At 40.5% G+C, this 17,253-nt stretch overlaps 1 protein-coding gene across 6 annotated transcripts in view; it reads left to right on the top strand.

The window, feature by feature from the left end:
* Positions 1-17,253, top strand: part of LOC102288865 (furin) — a 208,697-nt gene that overhangs the window by 140,296 nt on the left and 51,148 nt on the right. For all 6 annotated transcript variants that reach the window (XM_014334224.2, XM_042221864.1, XM_042221861.1 and 3 more), the window contains one exon: positions 13,154-13,267. In XM_014334224.2, coding sequence (XP_014189710.1) covers positions 13,154-13,267 — 114 coding nt within the window. The remainder of the gene's footprint in view (positions 1-13,153; positions 13,268-17,253) is intronic.

Genomic DNA, 17,253 nt, shown 5'->3' with positions numbered 1-17,253 from the left:
AGGTCAGTAAACACAACCAGAATCCATACATAAGGCACACGGGATTATAAGGGGCACTGTCGATTATTAGAAAAATCAAAGGATTGATTTTAAGTGTGCCGTATTTTCCAAACAACACGGTAATAACGACAGCCCGCTAGCACGCTCTACCAAAAATAGTGCTTTGTTGTGTATCTGACGGACGAAAGCTAAACCAGTTCCACACCACTGAAGTTGCAGCAGTTTTACAAACCAATTCTGGTTAATCCGTTTCATTCAACGATCCGCTTTCACCCTTCTCATTCTCCGCCATGCTTTTTCCGCCATCTGTGTATGAAAACAAAGGCATTGCGCATGCACATTTTACCCATATTCTGTCGCAATATTTCATTTCCTTATCGTTGCCCAACATTATACTGTGAATGGTATGATATGGCCCAGCCCTACATAGGATCATTATTGCTAAAGTTTGGTGCAGTTAGGTGAAACTTTTAGCTTTATGTCAAACACGCAGTTTTTTTTCTTCTTTTCATTTATTTTGTTAGTCATTATTTCTATTATAATAGAATCAGTTTTGTATAAAATATGATACAGTTTGTGTCACAATGCCTGTTTGCACTGTTTAAACGTTCAAAACAAAGCTGGGGTTATTTATTTACTTTATATTAATGATTTTAACAATTCACAGAGTCATTTAGTGGATGATTTTACGACTAAAAGGAACACATAAACAGATATAAACAGTGTTCTGTTTTGTTTTTCTACATTAAAATTCTACACCTCTGATCCTTTCCTACCTTTTTTCCCCCTTACTCTCTTCCTTTTCCTCTATTTGTTATTTTGGTCCCTCCTTTGATGTAGATCATTATTTTCTCCTACGCATTTGTTTTTTGCCTTTGTCTGAATCTGCAAATTTATCTCCTCACTCTTTTTTCTTCTTCTCACTCCTTTGTCTTGCCTGCCACTTCGTACAATTTCCCAAGCCCCCTTATTCTTCATCCCTCCTAACTCGCCAGCTGTCGGTGTGGCCTCGAGCCTGGTGTTTTGTGGTGGTATCGGGTGCGTCTACGCCTCCTTCATGTTATAGATGGTACTAGAGGCCGGCTTTACTGCTCCAGCTGTCATGCTGCAGCGTTCTCAGTCTCAGTCGCTTGGCTGTAAAATGGAGCGCGGGTCCCCTGGGCGAGACGACTCCCAGGACATTACTGTTAAAGGCTTTGTCGTGACCCGCTGCTACTGACTAAACTATATATCACCTCTCTTGCTCAGACCAACTGCATTCTGCTCACGTCTTTATGGAACTGGGTCCTCTCTCTCACTCTCTCTGTATATCTTTCTTGCTCTCTTTCTCACATTTGCTCTTTCTGTGTCTCACTCTTTCTCCCCTCAGACGCACAAATCCATATATTCTACTATGCTCACTTTTGCACATTCAAGAGTATTTTTATCTTATCTTCATTAATCAGATACAACCTGTCTAATGTATAGCATCCACAACTTCCTGTGCCTTAGTATATGCAGACAATTTGTATGTAATGTGTATTTACACTGTATTGCCATCACATCCCATTCTTCATCCATAGGATGTTGACCAACCCTTTTTAACTACTTCAACTCTCTGGGAAGGCTTTCCGCAAGGTTTCGGAGTGTGTTTATGGGAATTTTGACCACTTTCCCAGAAGCACATTTGTGAGGTCAAACACTGATGTTTCATGAGAATGCCCAAAGGCGTTTTGATGTCAGGACTCTGTGCAATCCAGTCAGTTCTTCCACACCACATTTGCTCCTCCTTGTCTTTATGGACCTTGCTTTGTACACTGGTGCGCAGTCATAAGGGGCCATCCCCAAACTGTTGCCACAAAGTTGTGAGCAAGAAATATCAAAATTGTCTTGATATGCCAAAGCATTAGGAGTTCATTCCACTAAGGGGTTTAACCAAGCTCCTGAAAAACAACCCCACACCATAATCCCCCCTCCACCAAACTCTGCGCTTGATACAATGCAGTCACACAAGTAATGTTTTCCTGGCAAACACCAAACCCAGAAAAGTGTGAATCCCCACTTCGGAGCCCACATCTCCACTGCCCTAGAGTCCAGTGGCGGCGTCCTTTACACCACTGCATCTGATGCTTTGCATCGTGCTCGGTGATGTTAGGCTTGGATGCAGCTGCTCAGCTATGGCAACACCTTCAATGAACCTGTCTACGAACCTGTTCTTGAGCTAATCTAAAGGACACGTGAAGTTTGGAGGTCTGCAACGATCGACTATGCAGAAAGACGGCAAGCTCTACAAACAATGCGTCTCGGCATCCGAGCGATGCTGGCCACGTGACTGTTGATTAAAAGTGTTTAGCCTGTTGGTACACCACTGTGCTTCTGAAATATCGCAACTAGTGCTGAAGAGATTCCTATGAAATCTGGTACAGACATGCATAGTTCATAGAGGATGAAGGAGGCTCTAACATAAGCTGGCTAACACCACTATATGTATAAGTTAGCAAAGTATTTATTACAATGCACAGAGCTGCTCGTGTCAAGTTGCAGTCAGTCTTCATAATATGAGGCAAATCCTTGATTCAACTGTCACCTCCACTATTAACACACATACCATCAGTTTAAACCTTTTTTTGCAGATTGGCTCATTGTGAACATATACGCAGGGTTATTGATACAAAATCTACCCATTACTGCTGCCTAATAATGATTCTATGCCTCTGTCAATCACTCTGTTATCTCCACCTATAATTGTCTTGAAACTGCACTCCTCATGATTGATTAATTGTTTTCCTGGACTCGTGATCTTTTTTTTTCAAAAAAGAGATCATGACTGTCAAAAAAAACAAGACTGGCAATACAGAAGATTTTCTGCTGGCATTGCGGTCATGCACTCTCTTAAGTACTGATATAAAGAAGCTTCTATGGATTGCTTTCTGTGCTTTCAGAATAGCCTTCAACTTGTTCCTGTGTCAAGGTGTCAGTGTCTATGTTGGCCTGTCTGCCTGTTTTGCCATCCGTCTCCCTCCATCCATTTTGACGGCTGTCCAATGAACCATGAGACCAAATCAATTCTTCACTCATCCTGTTTGTCAGTCTTTCTGTCTGTGTTTGTTCACTTTATCACCGTGTCTGTCACTTTATCTCTGTTTCTCTCAGTCCATTTATCAATCTGTCTATCCATTTGCTCACGAGGAGATGGACATTGGGCTTTGCTGTGATTCCACCTCCTAGTTTGGACATGCAGTTGTCCACCTTTCTGTCCATCCATTTCAAGTTGACTATTTTGGCTGTCTAGAAAGATGGATTGCCTCCTCTTTAACCCGAGTCATACCTGTTCTGAGATCAGATCAGATCAATTTTATCATTTAGCTCCCTTTGCTCAAGTAAGAACTTATAAAATCTCTTAAGCACTTTTGTCTCTTTGGGCAGTTTAGCCATCAATGCATTGCAGCTCTAGGTGCTTTATGGCAAATTCATGCCATATGTTGAATTTTGATAATAGCATCCGTCTGGAATATAACGGCATTCGATCAGCTGTTTTATTAGTGTATTTTCTTTGGATAATAATATTTCTGAAAAGCTGGCTTTTTATAAATGTTGCTTAGACAGAAGAAAATCATTGTTCTTATGGTAAAGACCACAAATAAATGATTATTATGTGTCTAATCAGCTGCAATATAACAGTTTCACTTTGGACATGAAAATCATGTTCATCATTTTCTAGAATACTTTATTATCTTCCCTTTTCCAGTATTCTCTCTTTCTGTCTGTATCCTTTGAATTGAAAAGACAAATATTACATAAAACCTTCTCTCTGGGGGGTTAAGGGGTAATCAGCCTGTATTCTTATTGGTGCACATAAAAATAGTGAATCCACTCACTCTAATTGGTCTTTACTTAACCAGTGTTCCACATGCACAGACAGACACACACACACACATACACAAATCGTCAGCAATGATATCGCCGATATTAATGCCTACCAGCGAAGGTTAGTGTCATCTATGCCCTCTTACAAATACATACACAGCAAGAGGGGATTTTTTTAATGACCTACATGTGACGATACTGCTATTATACATATTGTAAGATACGTGTGGGATTAACATGCTTATAAAACTCATTGGCCTTATAGACGATACCTTAGATAGCCTGGCTGTTTAACATGCGAGTCACATTCATTCTTAGCTTTATTTCATTCATACATCACTGACAGGTTTTGCAACAGAGAGGATTTAATCTGTTTTCTTGGCTGCCATGCTTTTTGCGATCATACAGTGCTCTAGTCTGTTCAGTCTGAGTGGAACATGAATGTGAGTACCACGCTTTATGTATCGCTTTGAATACTGTTTGCTCAGACACAAAAATGTCGTCATGGTGTGACTAAAGGAAAAAGCTGGCTGATGACTATATAAAAAACACCCGGCTTTTTTTCCAAATAGTTCCTTTCATATTTCAGTCTGAACCAGCCAACTGAGTAACTAACTGAGAGACCAACATGCCACCTCTACATGACTAAAAATAATGACCAGTGTACTAACTTTAATCAAGTTACATTACTGTGAAATGAGAAAACAAAATTAACTATTAACACCTTTAAAACAACAACAAGATACTTCATATATTTTCCCACAATTTAAAGAGTTGGTCATTAGAAAATATGCATGCATACATCGCACATACAATATTCAAAGCTGGGAGCATATACACATTGACTATACACTAGAAAAGGAAGCAATGAATACAGAGACAGAGATATCTTTGATACAATTTTATACGTAAAAGGATTTTATTTATGTGCAAACACACATTGAACAATATAATTCCCCAACTTGTTATGCAAAGATCCAAATATGCATGTTAAGCATATTAGCCGCTCATCTGTTTATGCGGCGTAAACACTCGCGCGCACACACAGAGAAGTATAAATCACACAAATGCAGACATACATACGCACTGGTCATGGTTCTTGCAATCATACAAGCACACACGTGTACACATGTACCCATTAACCACAGAACTCAGGGCGACATTAGTGGAGTGTGTTTAAAGGAGATTGCGGGCATGCAGTTATTGGACTTTGCCTAATTGATAAACCCATTAGTAACACTTGTTCAGATAACATGGGAGGAATCTCAGTCTGCTCACAGTCACTCCAAATGGGTTCACTTAGGCTTAGAGTGCAGCACATTAAGAGAAGATTACAGAGCGACGTGGAGCTTCTTGCCAGTCCACGCCTCGCTACTGTGAGATTAATAGAGATGAGCTAAAGACAGTGGCAGGGGTAATATTGGACTCTGACACTCCACAGGGTGGAGACAGTGTATATATATGTGTGTAACTGTTCAGCAGTTGATGTGTTGTATCTACATTTATACGTTTCTCTGTATGTTTATACATCTGCGTATGTTTTTGAGTCATTGAGATAGACTGTGTTTCTTATATTGTGTGAAATGTGTCTGTATTAATGTGTTTGTGTGTGTGTGTGTGTGTGTGTGTGTGCACTTTGCTCCTGTTATGTGCATTTGCTTGTTTATGTGGGCAGCTCTGTGCTTCTCTGCAAATCTATATCTGCATGTGTGTTAGTTTCTCTGCTTTTCAACTAGAGCTGTGATGTAGCTCTGCAGATCTTAATGCGAAGTGTCCAAGCAGAAGATGTGCCGCCTGGGATGAGACAGTGAGGTTTAAACTGCTGCTCGTCTTGTACCAGCACATTACACCCTGCTGGCTAACAAGCTCCACTGTTAGTGATTTCTCCTTCAGTTACTGCTAACATAAAAAGAAAAGAACAGGAAAATCGCACATGCAGAGCTTCTGTAAAGCGAGCATCAGGGTGCATGCAAATGCTTCAGTCTCTTTCAGCTGCAAATACGTCTAGGATGCATGATGGAGTGGAACCTATTACTTTAGAGATGGAGGTGATAATGGTTAATGTTTGGCTACTCGCCATGTTTTCAATTTGAGGTTTATATTGAGAAATAGCCCAACCACCAATGAGTGGATAGCCATGTAATGTCTTACACTGAGCACCATTTTTCAGATTGACTTTTGTGGTTTAGGATAGATGAATTACTACCTAAATATACTGACAGATTTGATGCACACATTTGCCAACCCATTAGTTTTCATCAGAGGTCAAAATGAGGCCAAAATTTGAATGTGTCTCAACTATAATTCTTCCACCAAGGCATAAACAGAGGTGGAGATCGTGATAATTGCCATTTCTTTGACTGACTGTTTGTCAGCAGGATCACACAAAAACTTACAAGCCAATTTAATTGGAGAGAAAGAAGCCATTTTAGTATAAGACATTCAGTAGTGATTGGTGTAGTTCATTTAAATTGGTTGATTTCCTGTCGTGGTCCACGCATGCATGCTCCACAAACTTTCAATAGGGTTGAAGTTGGGTTTTGAGAAGGCCAGAAGTTCAAGGTTAGCCTGCTTTATCCATCCTAAAACCAGGTTTGATGTCTGCCAGCGATCATTGTCCTTTTGGAACACTTTATTGTGTTTAAGTTTTAACCGTCTAGCTCACAGATGTCGAACTCCAGGCCTCTAGGGCGGGTGTCCTGCAGGTTTTAGATGTGTCCTTGATACATCATAGCTGATTTATATGGCTAAATTACCTCCTCAACATGTCTTGAAATTTTCCAGAGGCCTGAACTAATCATTTGATTCAGGTGTGTTGACCCAGGGTTTCATCTAAAACAGGGGTGTCAAACTCAAATACACAGTGGGCCAAAATTCAAAACTGGAACAAGGTCGCGGGCTAACATTAATATTTATTGAAAAAAAATCTCTTCTTATGGACTCAAACACATTTTGCTGAAAAACTGAATATGGAACAAGCAAAGCTTAATACTAAACAATATATATATTAGCTGTATAATACCAGCAGGCCAGCTCTAATAATAATTTGGTATGGCTTCGCAGGCCAAATGTAATTAGGCTGCGGACCAAATTTGGACACCGGCCCTCGATGCCTTGAATTCGACATCCCTGGTCTAGCTGTTGATTTGAGGTGAAGTTGAGGACTTCAGACGTAGTCCTCCTCCTTTATTATTCCACACATTTTGTCCTGTGTACTGAAAGCAAACTAGCGCCTGAGCATGATGCTACCACCACCATGGTTGATAGTTGGTACAGTGGTCTCAGGTTCGAAAGCCTCACGTTTACTCCCCCAAACTTGTCTTGTCCCTGTGGTCAAACTGCTCAATCTTTGTCTCAGCTGATCATATAATTTTCTCCAGAAGGCTTTTGGCTTGTCCGTGTAGGGAGCTGCAAATTTCACTTCAGCTTGAAGATGTCGGTGTTGGACCAGGGGCTTCTTTCGTGGTTGGTATCTTCTCAGTCTATGGCGATGCAAAACTCACACACGGGATGCAAAGCTGCTCCAACAGCTTCCAGTTCATGGCAGGCTTGAGCGTCGATGGTTCCAAAGTCATTCCTTAACATCCTAATTCATTTCCTCCCATCAAAGGGTGACAGTTTAGGTCTTCTTCTAGATCCTCTTTGGGGAATAATTTCTACTTGTTTGATATTGGAATTAGCTGTTGTTTAGAAATGGCTCCATAAGACCACTCCATCTATAATTCTCCTTGTGTGTTTGGATATATTTGACTATGTATGCATAAATTTGACCCTGCTTGGATTCAAGAAGATCCCAAATGATTTTCCAACCTAGTTATTAATTTTTAAATCCATAAAGATTTGTACTGTACAGTAATTCTATCTTTGAAAAAAGAACAGTTAGAAAAGTAATAAAGGCCCAAATTTACCATGACATTCATGTTTATGATGAGGGTGAGGAGTATAAAAAAACATCATTACAAGTTACAATGTGTTAAGCTAAATTTGTAAAATTGTGTAAATCATAACCCAGATGGGAGTTGTAAAAATATTATTGATTGATCATGCAAAAAAAATATATAGTCAAATCAACAAGACTTTCCTTTATATTGTGGGAACATGAAAGTGACAGATTTTTGGAAAACTGACAGTAAAATAATGGCTCTATTTATCTTTTCTTCTCTCTTTCCAGCTTACAGCATTTGAAAGTATGGTTAAAAGAATTACATAGCTTGTGCTCCCTACAGTATTTCATTTTCAATGCTTGTTTACTGGAAGAAAAAAAAAATAGTGGAGAGTGATGCTTCTAAATGATCGAGAGCTGACATTGTTTTCCTCTGGGTCTTGCTCTCTCTTGCATTCTTCACCCCTCCATCTTTCTGTCTCCTCGATTGCCCATATTTGCCGTTCTCTCTCCGGGCTGGACACTTTGTCCTCACGCTCCCTGTCTCCTTCTCCTCATGCCAGTCCTTCTCCTCCTCCTCCTCCTCCTCTCTGCCTGGGCCCAGTGTGAGTGATAAATTATTCGTGGGCATGCTCGGAGGGCCCAGGGCTTCTCATTCCTGCACACAGAGGACTAGCATTGATCCAGCCTGTGGTTCAACTTAATTGGAAACCCAGTTATACCAGCTACAGACACACTTGCGCACAAAAACACAGCGCGCACACGCATGAACATGCACTCCCAGACACTCCACGTACAGTAAAGCCACATTCAGACACACATATGGACTGTTGTATGGTAGAGTATTACACCTGTGTGTAGATGCATGTTTGTTATACATGTTTAGTGTCAATGTTATTACACAAAACACACAAATGTGTCTCGTTTCTTCCCTTAATGCTTTGAAATGCGGCACAATTAACATTTTTAACTGTTTCACATCAGCTGTGTTTTACAGCAAAAATACTAAAAAACTCAAAATTTCATACAAGTGCGTATTGTATCTAAAATACAAGAATAAGTAGGTAAGCATACACACAGACACACGCACAAGCACACACTTTTTATAGCCACTAAGCCTGCATTCTAAGCAGCACTAAAGAGGAGTAACAGTCCACAGTGGAGCAATATGGAGGCCCAGGTTTATCGATTGGACTGAGACACTGACTATCATACAGCTAATAGATTACATCAGACACATCGAAGCGGCCCAGTCAATGAGGCCTGATCCTATTAACTGGGGATTTGTAAACAGTTGTGTGCTCACTGTGATGGCTGCTGTGCTGCTTTGTGAGCCTTGGCGAGGAGATGACGGCTGTTAGGGTTTGAGGGGCTGCTCGTATACAGCCGCACTCTGCCCCAGCAGACCAGCGATCACTCGGCTCCTCTATTCCGAATGTCGCAGTTTAGCTCACAGAAGACGACGCTGTCAGCAATTATAATTTCACACTAGTGAAAACAGCTTCGACAGAGTAAGATAATCCATGACAGGAAACACGAGTTCGTCCACGTATTTTCTTAGTTTGTTGTGTACGAGTTGTCATATGTTTGTCCTATGTGCAGCAGAAGTAATCCCAGCATTCTTTTTGAAACATTTCAGCTTAAAGGCTTAAAGTCAGAGCGGCATTTAAAAAGAAAAAAAAAGTTGGGATTAGTTCATTTCAGTAGAATCAGGTAAGTGCTGGTGTTGTGTGCAGTCATTGTGACGGAGTTAAAGTTACAAATACAATCTTTAGGAAAGTATGTTAACTGGAGAGCTTTGGTATCTGCCTAGCAAACAACAGTCAATCAGTTCTCAGTCCCAAATCAGGACACTCTGTTGCTTGGTCAGGGTCAGCATCATGTTCTAACACAGCTGGTGTTTCCGAAGTGTAATATAAACTCTATAGTCAGACAGAGTTCAATAGGAGTCCCTCTATATCTGAAATGGACACCATGAGGCTCCAAGGAAAAAGTGCCCTGCTGGTGTTTTTACTGATGTGGAACATTTAACTGTGACAACAAAACTTGCAGATTGGAGATGTTTTCTTATAATAAGCAGTTAATGCTGTGAAAGAGAGCTTTGTTTTTTAAACTTAATAATGAAATGTGGTATCTTCACTCCCCAAATAGTGACTGAAAATTCAAGTTATAAACAAAATATTTCAGTTTATAATCATGTCCCAGACAGGACGCCCGTCTTCTGGCTGATTTTCATGTAATCACCTGCTTTCTGTATGGTAAAATGGTAAACAGTGCCGTGCATGCTGGAAATAATGATAAAGGTACATCAAAAACAATGGGATGCTATCATGGTACCTGTTGCATTAAAGTATGACCAGAAAGGCTTCTAGGCAGGAACAGTACGTGATGAGTCCAGAGATGAAACAGCATATTGCTGCTACCTTGACAGCTATTGTATTTCACCACCTAGTCCTTCACTATAAACGTCTACTGCAGCCTGTTTTGCAAGCTAGCACGAGTAACGGTTTTATCTATGCTTTTTTGATTTCGTATATGACATTTGTAGATAATAGCTGATCGCATTTCTGGTGGGGATGCACCAAAATGTACATTGGTAATAGCGCTGTTAAATGGCATCAAACCAGATATGACATTTACTCACTGCAGTAGCAGTCAGTCTGCAGTTAAATGCTTTTCTAAGCGCACTAAAAATACAAAATAGTAACAGCTTCAAAAAGAATCCCCCTTAGACTTTACCATGTTGCTGCTACTTGATGCATTTCAACTTTAGACAATGTTTTCCCACAAATGTTTTTGGTTAAACTCTACGTGTGAGACTGGCTGCATCCATCCATCCCTTTTCTCCCACTTATTCAGTTCAGTGTCACGAGGAGGCTGGAGCTGCTATAGGGTGATAGGGGACAACTTAGACAGGTTGCCAACACAGAGAGGCACCAATAATCACATTCACACCTATGGCCCGTTTAGAATCACCAGTTGAACCTAACACCACTAACTGTGGACTGTGGGAGTAAGCCAGAGTACCCAGGAAGAATCTACACAGACTCTGGGAAAAAATGCAAACTCTACACATAAAGGCTGTGGATGGTGGATTTGAACCCAGGACCTTTTGCTAGGCAACAGTGCTACCCACTACTCCACTGTTCCACCATACAATAGGTGGTCAAAAATATAAATACATCTAGGATGTCATAAATAATTAGTGGATTTACTAGAGATGTTGGCAAAACTTAGTTTAGAAACCATCATTAACTTGTATTGTTCTACTTTAATAGTGCTTTGAACTTGTGGCAACTAAACTAAAAGCAGTGGAAAGAAAGAAACGCACATCTAGCATTCCTACAAAGAGCTCCTGCAGCGAAAAAAACCCAGCCACCTCTGTCTGAAATAAACCTCACAAGTTAACAGCTCAGTTCATCTTAAGTCCATTACAGCATAAGCAATAGTTCTGTTTAACCAGCACTATGGCGGATGCTGGTCGTGGGGTTTTCATATTAATTTCGTGGCCTAAACCTATTCACACGTCCCTTCAGGGGCTGTGCTGCAAAGAGGAGTGAAAACACTGCGAAAGAGAGAGAGAGCGGGAGAGAAAGAGAGGGAGATAGCAGCACTGCGCTCTCAGCCAACAGTGTGTTTTTAAGAGCAAAACGACTTTTCCAAAATAAATAGATCTGTGTCGCTGACTGCTAGGAGAGAGAGAAGCCCTCGGTTCAATAATTAATTCCCGAGTCGAGAGTTTTGGAGAGCCGCTGATTGGGCTGATTTTTTCTTTTTTTTATTCTGTTATGATACAAAGGAGGCCGTTTGAAGTAATTTGTCCCAGAGAGAGCAGCTTGGAATACCATACATGCTTTGATTTAGCAAAGCAAATTTAATTTTGTTTGCTTTATGCAAACCAGCCGGGGCCGCGGGGCTTTCTCTGATTCCACCAGAGGGGTGATGGTGGTGGTGGTGGTGCTGATGATAGAGGTGGGGGAGTGCACACAACGGAATCACGCTGCTGCCGCTAATATATAATACAGACCGCACACTCGCGCACAGACACACACGCATGCACGCGGTGAGCAGCAACAGTTCAAAAGTACAAAGCTTACACACCACCCCACGCACACACGTGCACAGTCCAATCCCTTTGAAATCAAAGCTTAAAATAATTGTTTGTGCGTTGTGTTTTGTTTCATTCTATCCGTCTATTATTAGTGTTACTGGTATTATTCCTATCATGTTGTTTTAGCTGCTTGTTCGTGCTGCTTGCCAGGGTTTTGTTTTATGCTGCTAATGAAAGCTTCTCTCCCCGCTTTTGTTCTGCTTTATTTTTTTCAAATACGTGAATGGAATACATCTGTTTATATCTGCGCCTGATATTTCCCAAGATGTCTAACACCCAGCCGCACAATAATGAAGAGGCTACTTGTGGGTTTCTTCCCCCTTTACTTTCCAAAGGCCTTTTTTTTTTTTTTTTTAAATCTCCACGTCTTAGTGCAGATTTCGCCGTTGACTGACACGTTACACCTTAGCGCGGAGCCAGATGCATGCATGATGTGTTGCAGTTTTATCATTAATGATGGGAGAAATTAGCTGTGTAGTATACCTTTAATTACCTTCCTTCTATCCTTCTGTACTGGAGAAATGAGTGCCTGTGTACAGATGTTGAGGCACACAGCAGAAGCGTTTCTCCTCAGGAACAGGAAAAAAAAAAAGAAAAGGTGTTCAGAATGGGTAGCCAAGCGGTTTTCTTATGCTCCATTCAAGTCATTTTCTTAGGGAACAATAATGAGTGGATAAAGCAGAAAAACCCAATTTCCTTTATGCTTTTTATATCCTGAAAAAGCCCTCATTGACGACCCTTTGGTCTTTTGTTATAGAAAACTGAGCTAATATCCTCCAGCTCTCTGCACAGTTTAAAGGTCTTAATTGGATTCCATTAGTATATTGCTTGACATGACACTTGAGTCCGCTCCATTAGAATTCCCCTGCCCGGGATTAAAAAGAAGATTTTTTCTACATTCGACTCTCTTGGCTCTTTTGTTAAAGTCTCATATATTCTTTGTTGGATTCACAGTTTTTAGTGACACCATTATTAAAAATGTAAGCTTGACTTTAAGTAGGTGCTTTTATGTCTAGAGGACCTGCTATTAAAGGTATGGCAGCGTCTCATCGCGGCAGTTTATGTATCAATAAACCTTTGCATTAATACAGTGCAAGCTTTACATGTGGGCCTGATAAAGTGTGTTGTACGCCCCATCAAACCGTCCTCCAGCTTTTTTCTGCACAAGACTGGAGCGCTGAGCTCCCTGCAGGTCTCTTTTCAGAGTATCACGCAGAGTTGAAGTGTTTCCTCTGTGGTTTCAGTCGGTGTAGAACACAGGCCAAAAGGAAAGATGCGTTTGATGATATTCTGTTTTATGTCTCTTGCCCTAGTCCTGAGCTGACGTGGAGGGATGTTCAGCATCTGATCGCCAAGACAGCAAAGATCCCCGACCCTAAAGAGCCTGGCTGGAACATCAATGCAGCAGGATACCATGTTCACCATAGGTACCGTAAAACATGCATGCAACACAAACATGTGGCGTTACCACTGGGATTAGTCCCAGCAGTCTGCCACCATCTCGCCTACTTAGCTTACTTGTAAACTAATTCATGTATTAATCAGTCGCATTAATCATTAGGTCTATAGATTTTTATGAGTACATAGCTGAAACACTTGTTTTTTCTTACCCCAAGGTTGTGCAGACAGCACAGACTTTATAAAATCATTTCTCCAGTCCAAGAAAAATTGCAAAAATATAACCCCCATGGGCGTCGTAAGGACCTTGAAATATTTGGTGGTGGGTGGGGATGGCTCTGCCCAGCCCTGAAATTTTTGAGCGTATATATGAGAAAAATGAATGTAGTAAAGGTTCCTAAGATGGTTCCCTAGCATAAAGTGTAAAAAACAAAACAAGTGCAGTCTAACTTCCCTTTCATCTTCATTGTCATGTTTATTTCCAACAGTAAGAGGAGAACAGAAGAATTATAGCCGTGATGTAAATAAAGCAGTCATAGGCTTGACTGTACGTTGCCAATACTTCAAAATAAAATCGACCAATCCGGATCTCCCGAGCTTCTGTTTCTCTTGTGCGACAACGGCCCTGTTTGAGCTGTGACGAAAATGAACTGTGACAAACTGCGTTAACTCTGTGTGTTATCTATCTGATACCCTCCTCTTCTTCACCTCTCCAGGAGCTCTTTTTGGTGTCTCATCTCTCTGTGACACTCCTTATCTGCTCTGCTGTCTCCTCCTCTTCTCTTCGCCTCCTGATTAGATTATAAAATGTTTCTTAGTCAGTTTATTTTATATGTAGATAGACAAAAGGCAAATGTTGTCTTTTTCTTCTGTATAATCATATGGAAAAGGTTTCCCTTCATGATGTTTATATAATACAAAACCACTTCAGAACCTCTGAGCTCGATTGGCTAGCACAAGTGCTCTCTTGTTCATGAACCTCAGCTTGTAGATGACTCATCTGCTGCAACAGCAACAGGAGACAACGCCTCCCTCACCTCCTCTGACCTCACTTGCACCTCATTGCCTTATACCTCCTTTTTATGTTTTTTATTTTTAAAAAAGGGTTATTATAACTGTTGACATCAGCTGCCAACAATGACTCACTCAGCTCTCTCACTGTTTTCAGGTTGTCTGTCCCATTCTCGTGAACACAATATCTCGAATTTAGCATCAACAATAATTTGTATTCAATGATTAACTAATTACATTCTGCTTGCCAGCATCACTATAAATATTTCTGGCAATAGCCCATAATTACCAAACTTCAAATAAATATCCAATAGGAAGAACAGATGACATCATATATCCACTGAATGATTTAAATAGTTTTGTGCATCTCCTGTGGCAGATGAATTGTACAGTCGCTTTATCTATAAATATTCTCACTCTCCAATATTTGCCTATGTAACAAATATTTTATTTAACTAAAATGTGAAAAGTCATCTGGCCAAATAATTTCATTAAATTCATTTCAAATCAATTCAGTTCTGTTTATATAGCACCAAATCCCAGTAACAGTTGCCTCAAGGCACTTTACATTGTAAGATGAAAACCCTACAGTAATACAGAGAAACCCCAAACAATCAGAAGGGCCCCTTTGAATAAGCACTTGGTGAAAGCAGGAAGGAAAATCTGCCTTTTAACGGGAAGAAACCTCAGGGAGGTTTTCAATTTGATACCATAAGTGCATCTCCTAAAAATGACCTTGACCTCAAGGTTAGAGGTCAAGTTTTCTGAAAATCTTCTGAACATGATAACTCCAAAGAGATGTCATCTGGGCTCTCCAAATTTATACCATTCGTACATCTACTAGGAGACTGAGGGGTAGCACTGGCAGTATCAGTATTTTGGAATTTGTAGTGTGAACGATTAGTGACGTAGTTTCAGTTACTAAAAGTTGATATCAAATTACTGCGGGCAACGTTGTATAATGAGAAGTTGTAGCTGCTGTCAAAGGTACTAAAAACGTCACAATTTCGACTTAAAAGTTTGTGCTGCTGTTGTGTAACAGTCATATTTGAAACTTTCTGACCTTTTTCTGCATATTTGTGAATTCAGAAATTCAGCAGTATTTCTTCATTTCTAAATACTTGTTTTTACTGCTGAAAAGCAAAGTAGTTCAAAATCATTATCTCCTACTGCCTGGGATTGAATAATTTTAATTAATTACAGTTATTACTGGTGACTTTTTGCCTCAATTGTAAATAACAGATAAAAAATGCAGATGAACCATCAGCTGCTGCTTTGTAGGATATATGTTGCTTGTGCCGATAATAAAGATAATCTTTCAATTACGTTACACCTGTGCTGTATGCTTCATGGCATCTTGTAGGCGTAAAATATAATACAGCAAGATAAAATATTTCGAGCGTAAAGGAAGTTTTATGGGCAGATTTATAAAAAGTAGGATTCCATTAATTATACCTATGAACTATAATTTTTGCTTAACCATTGAAAACATCACTAAAACTTTGAAACTGCTATATTTAGAAGGGCACATCCTGCAAATTTGTCAGTCTCTATTTAGTCTGGGGCGTTATAGATACTTATGTTGGCCACTGAATCTATTGAGCTATATTAGAGAAATGAATTAATCTATTAAGTGGTTAGGCTCCAATGACCCATCGTGGCAGAACAGAACCCCAATGGTGATAGGGTTTAGGAAATGACTCCCCTGAAAGCTAGATGTTGGGGGTGGTGGCGGCTTGGATGGAGCTTTGAAATACTCGAGTAAGGCAGAAATGAGGAGGAGGTGGGTTGCACAGGTGATATTCTGAAAGGGAGAATGTTGGAAGAGCGCTGAGATTTAAAGCACATAGAGTGGAGGCTCATTGGCTCAATGAAGGTGGGCAAGAAGATGATTGGACTAGTGTAATGATGTCAGCATTGAGTTTGATAGTGTGGGAATGTGGAGGTGATGCAAAGAACAGTCTAACAGCTGAACATTTGGGAAAGCAGTCAGGTGAGTGATTACAGATCTTCTTTTAAGCTCCTTTTGATTCATTGAGTATTGATAGTCTTGTCAATAGTTTTACTAGCATGTCTTTTATGTTTGTGCTCTTTGGGGAATATACTTAACCGACCACTGGGGATTTTTTTTTTTTTTGTACTGCAACAGCACAAGTGACCTCTTGGAAACACTGACAAGAAGGTTGAGTAGCAGCATCATGTCCAGCTTGTCAAGCTGGGCAAAAGATCCACACCAAAGGGGGAAAACAAACCTGATTTAAACCGACTAAACACCACTGGTGTAAAAGCATCTCAACCTATTCTGAACCAAAGTAGTCACCCCTATGCAGTCCCCTGTTGGCTTCACTTGCAATGCCCGGGAGCAGTGTCCATCTTTTATGTACAGTTTATATCTGAGAGTTAACCTCTAGCAGTGACCTGATGTGTGACACTGCAAACAAGGCAGGCTGAAGCCTTCACTGTGGACTGGGAGCAATAACCACATATAACCTCTGGCTTGATAACAAAATATAAGTAAGAGAAAATCTCCAAACACATTAACACATATTAACATTTTATCTGTTTAACCTTAGTACTCAGGTGTTAACATAACAACCAGACTTCTACTACCTATCCACTGATGCTGTTTCCACATGCGCGCACACACACATACACACCACTTTTGACACACACACACACACCAATACACACACATACACACCACTTTTGTCTTTGCTCACACCTCCACACTCTCCTCATATATAAAGTGCTTCAACCACAAAAAGCAGCAGTCTGTTTTATGACAGTTGAGACAGGTGATCTTGTCCGGGGAGGAGTGTCATTGTAATCCTCTAATGTTATTATCACACCCACAGCGTGTCTGAGTGTCCGTACCTGCAGTGATTTACAGACACAGGCTGGAGGGACTGGAGCTTCTCTCTCTCTCTCTCTTGGTGTAGAACCAGAGCGAGTGAGCGAGAGAGAAACCCATGCTCTTCTAGACATCCCATAAACGGTTTTACAA

This window comes from Haplochromis burtoni, unplaced genomic scaffold (genome assembly GCF_018398535.1).
Source record: "Haplochromis burtoni strain Fernald_Lab_line unplaced genomic scaffold, NCSU_Asbu1 Contig_76, whole genome shotgun sequence".
In the NCBI taxonomy this organism is placed as follows: domain Eukaryota; kingdom Metazoa; phylum Chordata; class Actinopteri; order Cichliformes; family Cichlidae; genus Haplochromis; species Haplochromis burtoni.
This window is presented reverse-complemented; position numbering and strand designations above follow the sequence as displayed.